Raw genomic sequence first — 14,858 nt, forward strand, 5'->3', positions numbered from 1 at the left:
TCTATCAATCAATAAATTCCACTAGAAACAAACTTGTATTATTTTATTTTAATACTGTGAAGCTGCTTTGATACAATCTGTATTGTGAAAAGCGCTATACAAATATACTTGATTTGATTTGATTTGATATATATTTCAGTATTATTTCCCATGTTTTGTGGTGTTATGTGTCTGTTCTGTTTCTTTAATGGCTACGCACACTTGAACTTGAACAGGTTCGGGCAAAGGAAATAAAGGAGAAACAGATTTTTTACCATATTGTCTGTCATTTATGGATAAAACTTGTGTTTGAAGGTTTAAGGTAACACAAGATAAAGGTTTAACAAGGGCAATATCATAGCCAACGCATTCTCATCCTAGGGCGTCATATACTGACGCTTTTGACATTTCGTCTACATCCAACGCACATGGCACCCTTTAGCGTCAATATGACACGCACAGAGCTTTGTTCGGTTATGGGTAGGTTTAGGTCTGGGGTAGGGTTAGGGTTAGACCGCTAGGAGGCGCCTTCTGGCCCATATCTATCTGCGTCTCATATTGACGCTAAAGGGTGCCATGTGCGTTGGATGTAGACGAAATGTAAAAGCGTCAATATATGACGCCTTGGGATGAGATCGGGCTGTCATAGCATACACAATTGCTGTATATTTTTGTGTTTTTGACTGACGTCTGTGACGAGCAAGAACTGCCACTATAACACAGGTGAAGTTAACCTAGGACTTTCATCTACAACATTTGTGAAGAGTTATGATACTTTAATGGTGCTTCTGGATTTCTGCATTTTTTTGAAGCTTGAAAACTTGAGTTCACTGAGACTTCAAGCAAAGCAGTTTTTGTGTTCCTCAGATTCAGTCATTCGAGATTGAACCAGCACAAGAGTGAATGTCTTTATTACTGACGTAACCCTCGTTTCCTGATGGTGGGAATGAAGAAGTTATGTCGAGTGATCATTCTTGGGCCACGATCACCTCTGAGTAGAAGAAAAATGTGAATGAATTATGAATTGTGCCAAAATGCTTGTTCTAGTTGTAAAGCAATTTCATTGTTTAATGTTAATGTGTATTAAACAGCTCTAAGAGGAGAATTAGCTGTATTTCTCTCTGGTTAATCGGTCATAGAATCTTGGTACATATAACTTTATTTTCCTTCAAAGACAAACATATCTCTTTGGAAATGTGTTTGAGACTCTTTTATTTCATGTTGGAGTGATAAAGATAATTGACGAATAACTGGGTTTCATGTGTTGCATACGCATATCACATGTATATGGAATTCGCTGTATTTCTTTTCATTCTGAGCATTCGCTTTGATTATTTATAGATGTATGATTTTAACAGTTTTGTGAGCGGATGACCAAGAATTCACGTCTGTTTAGTGTTTTCTCATGTATTTCCAGGTATGATGTATTATTGTTTGCATTATGTTTTTGTGTTCACGAATACAAATGAAAAAAGTTCATAATCATGTAAAATCTGCACACTGCAGAAAATGCTTTTCTTACTCAGTATTTTTGTCTTGTTTCCAGTCCAAATATTAAAAAAATTCTTAAATCAAGATGCATTTACTAGATGAGTAAAAGGCCATAAGATATTAAGTCTTGTTTTCTGGGGAAATTAATCAAAATTAAGTGAGTTGATGCTTAAAAAAAGCAAAATTATCTGCCAATGGGGTGAGAAAAATAATCTTGTTTCTGTTTGAATTAAGATAAGGTAATATTTCTCTCACCCCATTGGCAGATAATTTAGCTTTTTTTAAGCATCAACTCTCTTAATTTTGATTAATTCCCTCAGAAAACAGGACATAATATCTAAAGGCATTTTACTACTTTAGTAAATGCATCTTGATTTGAGAAAAGTTAAAAAGATTTTTGGACTGGAAACAAGACAAAAATGCAGAGTAAGAAAAGCATTTTTGCAGTGTATGATGTCTTCATGTGGTCCTTTCTGTGAGAATCAAGTGAACGAATCAGTGGGGTCACACACACACACACACACACACACACACACACACACGCGCGCGGGTATGTACGCCGGCTGTTTCTACTACTCAGAGTGGATCCTCAAGTGTGAGCCCTGACAGAAAGGGAAGTCGTGCTTTAAGCTGTGAGAGTCAGAGACTCGTACCTCAGGAACTCCAGGTCGTCCCAGCCGTTGTGCAGGAGCCCTTCCTCATAATGCTGGAGCCCGAGCTTCTGGAGCCACTCGCCAACACTGTACTCTACTGACACACTGCTGCTGTCGTCATGCCACAGGCCCTGCACACACACACACACGAAAAAAATACTGTGGAAGTCAATGGGGTCCAATCAACAGTTTGAAACAACTTGAGGGCGAGTAAATGATGACAGAATTTGTATTTGTAGTGAACTAATCTCCTAAGATTCGTCTCATTTTAAAGACCCATGGCAGATTATCACTGAAGTAAAAAAAGTTTAATAAGTGAAACCAAAAAGAAAAAAAGAAGTTATAGAGGTTTAAGTTTATGAAAACTAAAACTGTTAGAAACATCAAAGTGATAAATCCAAACAAGTCTCGTTCCAAATGTGAGGAGAAATCTCCAAAGATGAGCTTTCAGTGAGAGTTTGCTCCGGCGCAGTGACAGATCTAGGGTTTTGCAGTGGAGTTTTTCTCTCTCAAATATTACAAGCACACACACACTTTTTTTTTTATTACACACATTTAAACCACACTCTGACATCCACACCAACACACACACACACACACACAACTATCGCTGCATGATTTATCTAATTGCCTCTATAATATATATATATATATATTTTTTTTTATTTTTTTTTTGGTAGAGAAATGAATAATTAAGCCTAAATGTAAAATAACACTATCTGTTCACTGTATAAATTAAATATAGTTTAATCTTTGTTAAAGCTGTATTCTGTTGTTTTATTTACATTAATGACACAGACGACAGCAGGAATATTAGGCTGCCGTCACTTTAAGGCCGAATAAACTGACAAACATCCGGTTTCTTTCTCAACTGTTCACTCATGACAAACCCGAGAGAATACTTGTCGAGACAGGTGTTTAGACATAATTATGTGTGTGTGTGTGTGTGTGTGTGTCCGTTCAAGGGCAAGGAAACGCGAAAGAGGAATCAATTCCGTGTTAAAGTGTGTGTGTGAGTGTGTGTGTGTGAGGGAGAGTGTGTGTGTGTGTGTGTCTCTCACCTCCTCCGGCAGGTCTTCAGCAATGCTCTCCTCCTGTATGGATCGCGGTGGGAAGGTCAAGCCTCTCATGTGAGAAGCCGCCGCCCCTTTCCCGACTCCGCCCCTTTCTCTCCCGGACGGATACTCCACTTCGCTCAGTGTCTTCGCCATTTGCAGAACGGAACACGACTGGTCATCCAGTGCGGAAGCTCCGCCTCCTCGCCGGAAAGGGGCAGAGCTTGGGTTCAGCATGGGCGGAGCCTCCAGACAGAAGGCCACACCTCCTCCTCCAGAGGGAGACGGCAGCGGTTTGGACGGGATCTTGACGTCGGTGAGGTCCGGAAACATTCGCGGTTTTCCAAATGAGTTTTCAGGGATTTCTTTGGGAAGAGGCGGAGGAGGGAAATCCGGCGGAGGGCGATTGAGTGACGCGACGTGAGTCCCGATGTTCCCGTCGTCTTCCGAAGATCCCTCTTCGCTGATTGACCGAACCGGGTGCCAGCGAACTTGAGCCGAACTCCCACTGGGAGGCTTGTTCTTCCCCACAGGAGCTGCTGTTTTATTGGCTAGCGGAGGAGCGGCGGAGCCTGGGAGCAGGTCGGAGGCCAGGGCTGCTGATTGGTTGGGAACGCCCTCGAGGATGTAGTAGGCAGGGTTATTGAAGCTGTTCTTGCAGGATGTGGCGTCGCTATCAAACGGATCCTGTTTGAGTCTGATAAACCAACAACAGTCAGCGTTACTATCGGTGACAAACTAAAACGATGTGAGTGTGTGAATGTGTGTGTGAGAGAGTGTGTCCACCTGTTCTGTGCGCTGTCCTCTTTAGAGGAGTGTGTGTGTGTGTGTCTCCCTGTGATGCTCTTGTCTCCCTCCTCTGAAACCTTCCCGAGGTCAGCTGACCCCAACTTCCTGCTGGTGGATGGTCTACAGGACCAGAATGAAACACTCACTTCACTGGGCCAAAAACACGCTTGCAGAAACAATAATCATGTCAAGAAATGAATGTTTCAACATGAACTCACTTGACATAATCGTGTGTGGCTCTGGGAGGAAGAGTTCTGCCCCTCGATCCGCCAGTCTCGTCCTTATCAACACTGATCCACTCTGAAGAACAGAGAGAGAGAGAGAGAGAGAGAGAGAGAGAGAGAGAGAGAGAGTGAGAGTGAAATACTGCTCCAGTTTGCTTTCTTTTTGTTTGTTTGTTTTTTATTGCATACATGAATATGTAGGGCTCATGATGTCCTCACACACACTCACTCACTCTCTCTCTCGCTCACTCTCTCTCACTCACACACACTCTCACACTCACTCTCTCACACTCACTCTCTCACACTCACTCTCTCACACTCACTCTCTCACACTCACTCTCTCACACTCACTCTCTCACACTCACTCACTCTCACACTCACTCTCACACTCACTCACTCTCACACTCACTCTCACACACACTCTCACACTCACTCTCTCACACTCACACTCACTCACTCGCACACTCACTCTCGCACTCTCACACACACACTCACTCACTCACACACACACACACTCACTCGCACTCTCACTCACTCGCACTCTCACTCTCGCGCACTCTCTCGCGCACTCACTCTCGCGCACTCACTCTCACACACTCTCTCTCGCACTCACTCTCTCGCGCACTCACTCTCTCGCGCACTCACTCTCTCTCTCTCGCACACTCACTCTCGCACACTCACTCTCGCACACTCACTCTCGCACACTCACTCTCGCACACTCACTCTCGCACACTCACTCTCGCACTCTCACTCTCGCACTCTCACACTCTCACTCTCACACTCTCACTCTCACACTCTCACTCTCACACTCTCACTCACAAACACTCTCTCGCACTCGCACACTCACTCGCACACTCACTCGCACACTCACTCGCACACTCACTCGCACACTCACTCGCACACTCACTCACACTCACTCTCACTCACTCACACTCTCTCACTCACTCTCGCACACTCACTCTCGCACACTCACTCTCGCACACTCACTCTCGCACACTCACTCTCGCACACTCACTCTCGCACACTCACTCTCGCACACTCACTCTCGCACACTCACTCTCGCACACTCACACTCTAGCGCACTCACTCTCGCGCACTCACTCTCGCACACTCACTCTCGCACACTCACTCTCGCACACACTCACTCACTTTCACTCACTCACTCACACTCTCTCACTCACTCTCGCACACTCACTCTCGCACACTCACTCTCGCACTCTCACACTCACTCACTCTAGCGCACTCACTCTCGCACACTCACTCTCGCACACTCACTCTCGCACACTCACTCTCGCACACTCACTCTCGCACACTCACTCTCGCACACTCTCGCACACTCGCACGCTCACTCGCGCACTCACTCTCGCACTCACTCTCGCACTCACTCTCGCACTCACTCTCGCACTCACTCTCGCACACTCACTGTCGCACACTAACTCACTCTCGCACACTAACTCACTCACAAACACACACTCATTCTCGCACACTCACTCTCTCACATTTACACTTTCAGTACCGTAGAGTCTCTCTCTGGTCCCCATCCTCTCTGAAGGAACTCTGACTCTCATGGATCCGCGGATGTTTCCCGTCTCTTCGCCGCGGTGGGAGAGATACGTGTGAAACTGCTGCGCCGTGCTGCCAATCATTGACTTCAGCGCCAACACACACTCCCCTGCGCGCACACACACACACACACACACACACACACACATTAGAAATGCATGCAAAACAAAACATAAATCCTCTTCAGTCCATTTTCTGACACTAAACTAGAAAAATGTTTTTTTGGTCGAAGAAACCTTGACTAACACATGATTTAATTTAATTTAATTTAAGAGTAATTTAATTTAATAAACCCAGAAATACTCAGAGAAAGGCAGAAGAATGCAGTGCTTCATCTGAACACATATATCTGTATCAGAATACAAATCATAATTCTGCATGAGTTCAGACTGTTTTCTCAGCATGACCACAAGATGGCGCTGCAACAGTTTCTGATACTTCATACAGTCTGAAGAGCAAGTCTCTTGAATTTTACATTTGTTTTGTTTTTAGAATTTTTTACTTAATTGGAATGGTACGAAACTTGAAAAAGGTTTTGGCACTTGCTGTGTGAACACACAAATCATGATTCAAACAGGTTAAATGGTCCTGTAAAAATAGCCACACTTGTTTTGTTCACGCATCAGAAATGAATGAGAGACGAATTTCCTCTAGTGGAAGCGTTTGGTACTGCAGCTGAACAACATCTCACTGAAAGATCATTTTATGAGATATCAACCTCAAATTTGGAACAAAACTTGTTTAGATTTATAGCTTTGATTTTCTCACAGTTTTAGTAAATAATGTTTTTGAAAATATATATTTCATATAAAAATTGAAAATAGTATTTTTGCAAATTTTTCATAACAATAAACGTAAAATTCTGTAACTTTTTTTAAGTTCACTTTTTAAAACTTTTTTCACTTCAGCAATAATCTGCCAAGTGTCGTCTTTGAAAAGAGATCAAACTGAAGTGTCGCTCTGAAGCATTCAAGATTTACCACAGTTTAAGTTGGAAATTAAATTTTCAGGGCTATGCGCAAAAAGTGAATAAATGGATTATAAGTACAGCGTAAATATAATTTAGTACCATACAAAATATTAAATAAAAAACATAATCGAACTAAAATATAGTACATTAATTTAATTGAAATAAAAAACATAAATTTCTGTCATTTTTGACCGACACGTGAAGAGCACCAGATGTGATTCAATTCACTTCACATTTATTTGTATAGCGCTTTTCACAATACACATCATTTCAAAGCAGCTTTACAGAAAGTGCACCAGATGTGATGTCATTCACACACACACACCGTATGATTCATATCCATCCAGAGATTTGACGGTGAGCAGCAGATGTTGGTCCTGCAGGTACTCGATGTCGGATAAGATGGGCTTCAGTGTCGTCAGCTGTTTCGACGACCAGCCCACGCGCAAGAAGTTCACGTTATCACTGCTCTGAGTGTCATTTTCATAACTCTTCTTAAACTCTAAACACACACACAGGTTACACATCACTAAACTATGAGGTTTATGCCTTAGTAAACACAGTCAATAATGTGGTAGACACCACATTTTTGAACATAAAAAATAAAAATAAAAAAAAATAATCACCAAAATTATGTCTTGCTGCATATTCAGTTTAATCCAGAAACAAGGAAGTTCAATGCATGTAAATGCTTTTCATATTCTTTAATGTTTGTTAAGCAGTCGGTCCAACATTCATCACTCTAACCGCCGGAAATCTAATCTAGACAAATCTGAGACGGGTTGATTCTTAATGTTTAATGCAAAAGTAAATGTCTAGTTAAAATGCTCTAGGCACGTTTTCTGACAAATTAACCCAAGGAAGAATATTTCATTCTTTACGCAACAATAAAATATGCAATTATTTAATGTTTATTACTATACATTATTTAATGCAATATTTAATTATTTAATATTTTAATATATGAAGAGTTCAGATGCAAAAGCCTCTAAGTGCCATCTGAAATTTTCTTCTAGAATGATAATTTTTATCAAGCTCGTATATTTAAGTTCAGTAATTTCACTGAAATGTCAATGCAAATGACCTATTAATTGTCATTTAAGTGAAATTACTGAACTGAAATATACGAGCTTGATAAAAATGATCATTCTAGAAGAAAATTTCAGATGGCACTTAGAGGCTTTTGCATCTGAACTCTTCATATTTAGAATGACTTTTGTCAACATTTTTCAGTGACGACTTTAATAAACAATAAGAATATTTAATTATATAAATTTTTATGCACCAATATTACAATGCATAGTAATAAACATCAATATTTTCATATTTAATGCAATATTTATTTGCATATTTTTATTTAAACATTTTTCATTGACAAGATGAATAAACATCAATACTAGCATATTTATTGCCATCGTTAATCGCATATTTAATGCAATGTTTAATTGCATATTTTTTACTAAAACATTTTAATATATTTAAACAACATTAAATGACAACACGAATAAAAAATAACTAAGAATATTTAATTCTATTAATGTTTATAATAATGCATGTTAATAAAATATCAGTTTTTCATATTTGATGCAATATTTAATTTGATATTTCTACTAAAACATTTTATAATTTTTTAATGACTTGTCAACATTTTTCAATAATGAGATGAATAAATAATGAATCTATTAATTTATATGCACTAATATAACAATACATAGTAATAAACATCAATACTTGCATATTTATTGCAACAGCTAATCACATATTTTTAGTAAAACATTTAAATACTTTAAAAATGACGTTAATGATTTTTCAGAACAAATCAGTGAATCCATTTGAATCAATTCATCAAAACACAGTTTGAACTGATTCACAGAAACTATTATTACATAATTGTTAAGTATAATTATTATTGGCATATATACTTTATTTACATTATTTACATACATATATATATATATATATATATATATATATATATATATATATATATATATATATATAATACACATACATATACATATATATATATATATATATATATATATATATATATATATATACACACATATACATATACATATATATATATATATATATACAATTCTTTATTATACTATGTATTATAATTATTATTATTACTATAATTAATGATTAATTAATGATGATATAAATTATATATACAAATTTCATCTGTAAAATCCCTGTGAGTGTGTCTATTTGACCGATCAGATCTCAGATTTTCAGTGATAATGATGATGAATGTTGAACTCTGGATTATGATCTCATAAAGATTGTCTCGTATGATTTTCTCTGATTTATTGCTCCTGATTGAGTTTCTCACCCTCCAGACACGTCGAATAAAACTCGATGAAGAACTTGGTTCTGCTGGCGGTCTTCACGATGGCCTCGATGTTCTCGAACTCGATGTACGCTTGTTCTGAAGACTTGGGCAGACCTGAGGAGGAAGAGCATTTCAGAAACCAGTTTCACCAGAACAACACTGAATACTGGAATCAAACCAGAACAACACTGAACACTGGGATCAAACCAGAACAACACTGAACACTGGGATCAAACCCATATATTACCTTTCTTAGAGACGAACTGAGACGTCACGCCGACCTCAAACGTGCCGAAGACAGGCGAGTGATCACTGGTGACGATATCATCTGTACAGCCTGACACACACACACACACACACACACACACACACAACACACACATTATTTGCATATTCATCTGATGCAAATCAGCCTCAATAACCGCCAAAACTCCACTGGATTTCATTACACACAGGTTATTGGTCACGTATTTTGAGTAGACTGAATGTGCGTTTGCTATGAACTGGTTTTTATGTTGACGTGCTGATCCACCAACGCCATCTTTAATGTTTAATGCAAAAAGAAAAAATCTAGTAAAAATAAGCAATGCACGTTTTTTTCCCCATGAAAATGTAAGTCTATCTGCAACTGTAAAACTGCTCAAAAAATTAAAAGTGCTTAGTAATAAGGACATTTTTAAACAGATAATTCTACTAAAACATTTTTATATATTTAGAATCACTTCTGTCCACATTTTTCAGTGATAATGCGAAACAAGTGAGGATTTTTCTACTTAATGGAAAACTAAAATAACAATATTATAATAACAAATAATAATGATGATATAAATGATATATATAGTGATATAAACTAATTTTACACTCGTGGTCCAAAATAAAAATAATAAAGATTATTTTTATGTTTCTGAAAGTGTCTCTTCTGCTCACCAAGGCTGTTTATTTAATCAAAAATACTGTAAAAATTATTAAATATTATTGTAATGTAAATCAGCTGTTTTCTATGTGAATATATAGTAAAGTGTAATTTATTCCTGTGATCAAAGCTGAATTTTCAGCATCATTACTCCAGTCTTCAGTGTCACATGATCCTTCAGAAATCACTCTAATATGATGATTTGATGATCAAGAAACATTTATGATTATTATCAATGTTGAATATAGTTGTGCTGCTTCAGATTTCAGTGGAAACTCATACTTTTGAATGGAACGAAGGATTTTAAATAAACACTTTTATAGTTGATGCATTAGCTGACTGCGTACCGTACGAGTTGCAGACGATGTGCGTCTCAGGATACGATTTCCAGAGGATTCTGTCGCACCATGAGGGAACGTTGGTCCGCATCTAAGAGACGAGAGAGAACGAACGCAGGAGGAATTTAAGGAATGCAGGACGCTTCACTTCCTGTGGCAAAGGTCAGGTGACAGGAAGTAGACGCCTCAGGACCATAAACACGTTAGCAGGGATTCTTTCTTTACGCTCATGAATGTGAGCTTCTTTAAAGGGATAGTGATAGTGAGTGAGAGTGTGTGTGGAAGTGAGTGAGTGTGAGTGAGTGTGTGTGTGTGTGAGACGGATGCTCCTCACTATACACCTAGGATGAGTTGAGGGAGAGTGAATCATGGGTAATTTGATCTCTTTAAGAGTAGGGTTAGTGTGGTGTGAGTGATTTACCCCGGTGGCTTTCTGCTTCTGCCAGACGTACGTGTCTCGTGAGCCGCGCTCGTAGCGGTACGTGGGGGGGTAGGTGATCTCCTCCTCCGCTGGACACACACACACACACACATACACACAGGATATGATGCGGCAGGGAAAGGAAGTGTTGATGAGCCAAGAGACTCAAATCTCAAAGATATGTTTAGATAATCTAGAGGAAAAACTCTAGAACAAATGTGTTTAAAACACGAAACAGTAGAAATGAGCAAAAACTGTACATACTTGTACATGAAGTTATATTTCTCACAGAATACGTCCAGGTTTTTAGTAATTAATAAATTAATTAGTACTTATTAAATAAACTGTACTTATTCATCTTTGTTAACATTAGTTAATAAATATACAACTGTTCAATGATGGTTCATTAATATTATCAGATGCAACCTTTGATTTTAATTCTGTATTAGTAAATGATGGACATGAACTGAGATTGTTCATTGTTAGTTCATGTTAACTAATGAACCTTATTGAAAAGTGTTAACTATAAGATGTATAATTGTATAAATACCATCATATTGTAATATCTCAGATTCTTACTATTGCAATGGTTTTTAAATAACACAAATTAAAGACTGTACAACAAAAAAACAGACAGACATGCAGACACACACACACATGCAGACACACACACACACGCAGACGCAGACGCACACACACACACACGCAAACGCAGACACAGACACACACACGCAGACGCACACACACGCGCAGACGCAGACACAGACACACACAGACACACACACACAGAGAGAGAGTCAGAGGTGAGCCGCACCGAAGCGAAGGAAGACCTTGTTCTTCTCTCTCTCCAGATTCAGCTGGTCCACCTTCAACAACGGCTCGAACTCCTTCCTGTTGATGAAGTTGAGGATTTCCTGAGAGAGAGAGAGACAGTGTTGAGACGCCACAGCTGTTACAGCGATACACTCCTGCAGACACTAGTGGACTGCACTGTGGAATTGTGGGATATCATCCAGGTCTTCCATGCGCACAGAAGCTTCACATGCTGTGCACAGTATTCACACAGCGATCATACGCAACACGGCGCTTGTGAGTGCTTTATCTACCTTGAATTGCTCGTCCAAGTGGAAAAAACGATGCATTGTCAGATATCGATAATAACGTGTTATAAAAGAGTAAAAAAGGTAATTGCGACTCACACAATTCTTTATTTCTCGCAATAGCGACTTATTTCCACAATAACGAGTTTATATCTCGCAATTCTGACTTTATTTCTCGCAATTGCAAAAAATTTCCACAATTTGGACTTTTTCCAAAATTGCGATCTTATATTTCACCATTCTGACTTTATTTCTCGCAATTGCGACTTTTTCCCAACAATTACGAGTTAATATATCGCAATACTGACTTTTTCTTCGAAATTGCAACTTTTTTTCCACAATTGCGAGTTTATATCTCGTAATACTGACATTATTAATCGAAAATGCGCCTTTTTTTCCACAATTGCGAGTTTATATCTCTTAATTCTGACTTTTTCTCGAAGTTGCAACTTTTTTTCCAAAATTGCGAGTTTATATCTCGTAATACTGTCTTTATTAATCGAAAATGCGACTTTTTTCCCCACAATTACAAGTTTATATTTCGCCATTCTGACTTTTTTTCTCGCAATTGCAACATTTTTCCACAATTACGAGTTTATATCTCGGAATACTGACTTTATATCTCGCAATTGCAACTTTTTCCCACAGTTAAAAGTTTATATTTCTCCATTCTTTCTTTATTTGTCGCAATTGAGACTTTTTTTCCACAATTGCGAGTTTATATTTCGCAATACTGACTTTATTTCTCGCAATTGCGACTTTTTTCCCCACAATTACAGGTTTATTTTGCCATTCTGACTTTTTTTCTCGCAATTGCAAAAAAAATTCACAATTGTGATATTATATCTAGCCATTCTGACTTTATTTTTCGCAATAGCGACTTTTTCCCACAATTGCGAGTTTATATATCGCAATCGCGACTTTTTTCCACATTTCTTACTTTTTTCCTCAATTACAATATTATCTTTCCACAATTGCGATATTATATCTCGCCATTCTGACTTTATTTTTTGCAATAGTGACTTTTTTTCCACAATTGTGATTTTATATCTTGCAATTGCGACCTAAGTCGGGTACAGATATAATACCATAATATCTCATTAGATTCACATGATTGGCCTGACAACAACTAATCCTTCACATCCAGAGAATACCACAATGCTTTCATCAAAAGCGTTTCGTTCATGTGCTTCATGGCGCTTTACCTGAATGTCCATGTCCAGGCGGTAGTTGAGATCGCCGAACCAGAACAGATGCGTGAATCTCAGCGAGATGTCGAAGGAGTTCAGCTGTTTATCGCCCAGCGACAGCTGACGCAGGATATCCAGATAGTTCTGGTTGCGTCTGACAGGGGTCAAAGGTCATTAGTAAAAAAAAACAATGAATTGTGTATTTGCTGGTCAGTGTTTCGAGACGCACCTGTGGATTTTCTCATTGCCAGATGTCAGGTGACAGTTAACGAAACCAAACGATGTTCCATTAAACATGAAGGACACGCCCACTGCTCCTTTGTTTCCTAGGATAATTAATAAATGCATAGAACCGAATCAAAAACTGGTGGTTCATGGTCTTCCTCAGGATTTTTGTCTTGTTTTGCAGTACGAAATCTAAACGGGACAAAAACACTGAGGAAGAAAGTCATTTTTGCCGTGCGTTCTGACCGTGTGTGTTGGCGATTCCCGCACACAGACATACAAAGACAGTCAGACACACACACAGACACACACTGAGGAAGAAAGTAATTTGAGTGAGTTTGTGCGTTCTGACCGAGTGTGTTGGCGATCCCCGTTTTGACGCTGGACATTCCCACGTGACTGATGCGGTTCTCGTGCTCCGCCTTCACCAACACCACGATCTTAATGTTCCACAGCGTCTGCACTGCAACCTACGACACAGAAACCACACACTCATTCCTCCTGCTCAAGCCTTTCACTCGTTAAACTCACTGTGGGAAGTTCAACCGCCAGATGAGAAACACAGACAGAAACACACATTAAACTCTAAATAAAGTCACAGTCATAACAGTCGTAGCGTCATTAAACCTGCATCTGTCTGCCGAGGAGCCAGTTGCTTTTTTTATTTATTTGTTTTAAATTAGGTACATAAGGTTGTCTTGAGTATGTGTTACGTTTGATACATTTCAGGGTTTTGCTCTTCAATATCCTGCCTTGTCAAACTCTAAATAATACAAGCAAGCAAGCAAGCCTCTGAAACACTGACACACAGGCTCTCACCGGTTTATAGTCCATCTCTGTGTATTCCTTGAGTGCGCAGCGGATCGTTTCCACCCATTCCTTATCACACACAGAGTTCTCCTGCGTGCCGAACACATAGATGTCATGAGGGATCGTAACCGCCATCTCATCCAGAGTTTTCCCCAAACCCCGAGAGGAAATCCATGATCCCATCGATTTAGGAGCAGGAACGCCGCCTGCAGAGAGAGACAGAGACTATGATACAAGGACGAGGGGATATTTATGAGAAATGTTTTTTCGCCACCACGATGGTAGCCAGGGTGTTGTGGGTGGTCGTCAGGGTGTTGCTAGGGTGTTGTGGGTGGTCGTCAGGGTGTTGCCAGGGTTTTGGGGGTGGTCATTAGGGTTTTGCTAGGGTGTTGTGGATGGTCGTTAGGCTGTTGCTAGGGTGTTCATCAGGGCGTTGCTACGGTGTTGAGTGTAGTCGTTATGGTGTTGCGGGTGGTCATCAGGGTGTTGCTAGGGTGTTGTGGGTGGTCGATAGGGTGTTGCGGGTTGTCATCAGGGTGTTGCTAGGGTTTTGTGGGTGGTCGTTAGGGTTTTGCTAGGGTGTTGTGGGTGTTCATTAGGGTGTTGTGGGTGGTCTTCAGGGTGTTGCTAGGGTTTTGTGGATGGTCGTTAGGCTGTTGCTAGGGTGTTCATCAGGGCGTTGCTACGGTGTTGAGTGTAGTCGTTATGGTGTTGTTAGGGTGTTGTGGGTGGTCGTTAGAGTGTTGCGGGTAGTCGTCAGGGTGTTGCCAGGGTTTTGTGGGTGGTCGATAGGGTG

The 14,858-nt window shown here is 39.6% G+C and overlaps 1 protein-coding gene across 2 annotated transcripts in view; it reads right to left on the reverse strand.

Moving 5' to 3' along the window:
• Window positions 1-14,858, reverse strand: part of inppl1a (inositol polyphosphate phosphatase-like 1a) — a 42,200-nt gene that overhangs the window by 5,617 nt on the left and 21,725 nt on the right. For both annotated transcript variants that reach the window (XM_084127256.1, XM_084127257.1), the window contains 15 exons: window positions 14,072-14,268; window positions 13,605-13,722; window positions 13,257-13,353; window positions 13,043-13,181; window positions 11,552-11,651; window positions 10,738-10,826; window positions 10,326-10,407; window positions 9,313-9,402; window positions 9,066-9,179; window positions 7,050-7,226; window positions 5,708-5,863; window positions 4,186-4,267; window positions 3,965-4,087; window positions 3,185-3,875; window positions 2,124-2,254 (listed from right to left, as the gene is read on the reverse strand). In XM_084127256.1, the coding sequence (XP_083983382.1) occupies window positions 2,124-2,254; window positions 3,185-3,875; window positions 3,965-4,087; window positions 4,186-4,267; window positions 5,708-5,863; window positions 7,050-7,226; window positions 9,066-9,179; window positions 9,313-9,402; window positions 10,326-10,407; window positions 10,738-10,826; window positions 11,552-11,651; window positions 13,043-13,181; window positions 13,257-13,353; window positions 13,605-13,722; window positions 14,072-14,268 (2,386 nt within the window). The remainder of the gene's footprint in view (window positions 1-2,123; window positions 2,255-3,184; window positions 3,876-3,964; window positions 4,088-4,185; window positions 4,268-5,707; window positions 5,864-7,049; window positions 7,227-9,065; window positions 9,180-9,312; window positions 9,403-10,325; window positions 10,408-10,737; window positions 10,827-11,551; window positions 11,652-13,042; window positions 13,182-13,256; window positions 13,354-13,604; window positions 13,723-14,071; window positions 14,269-14,858) is intronic.

This window comes from Abramis brama (assembly GCF_963993115.1).
Source record: "Abramis brama genome assembly, chromosome: 10".
NCBI lineage: Eukaryota > Metazoa > Chordata > Actinopteri > Cypriniformes > Leuciscidae > Abramis > Abramis brama.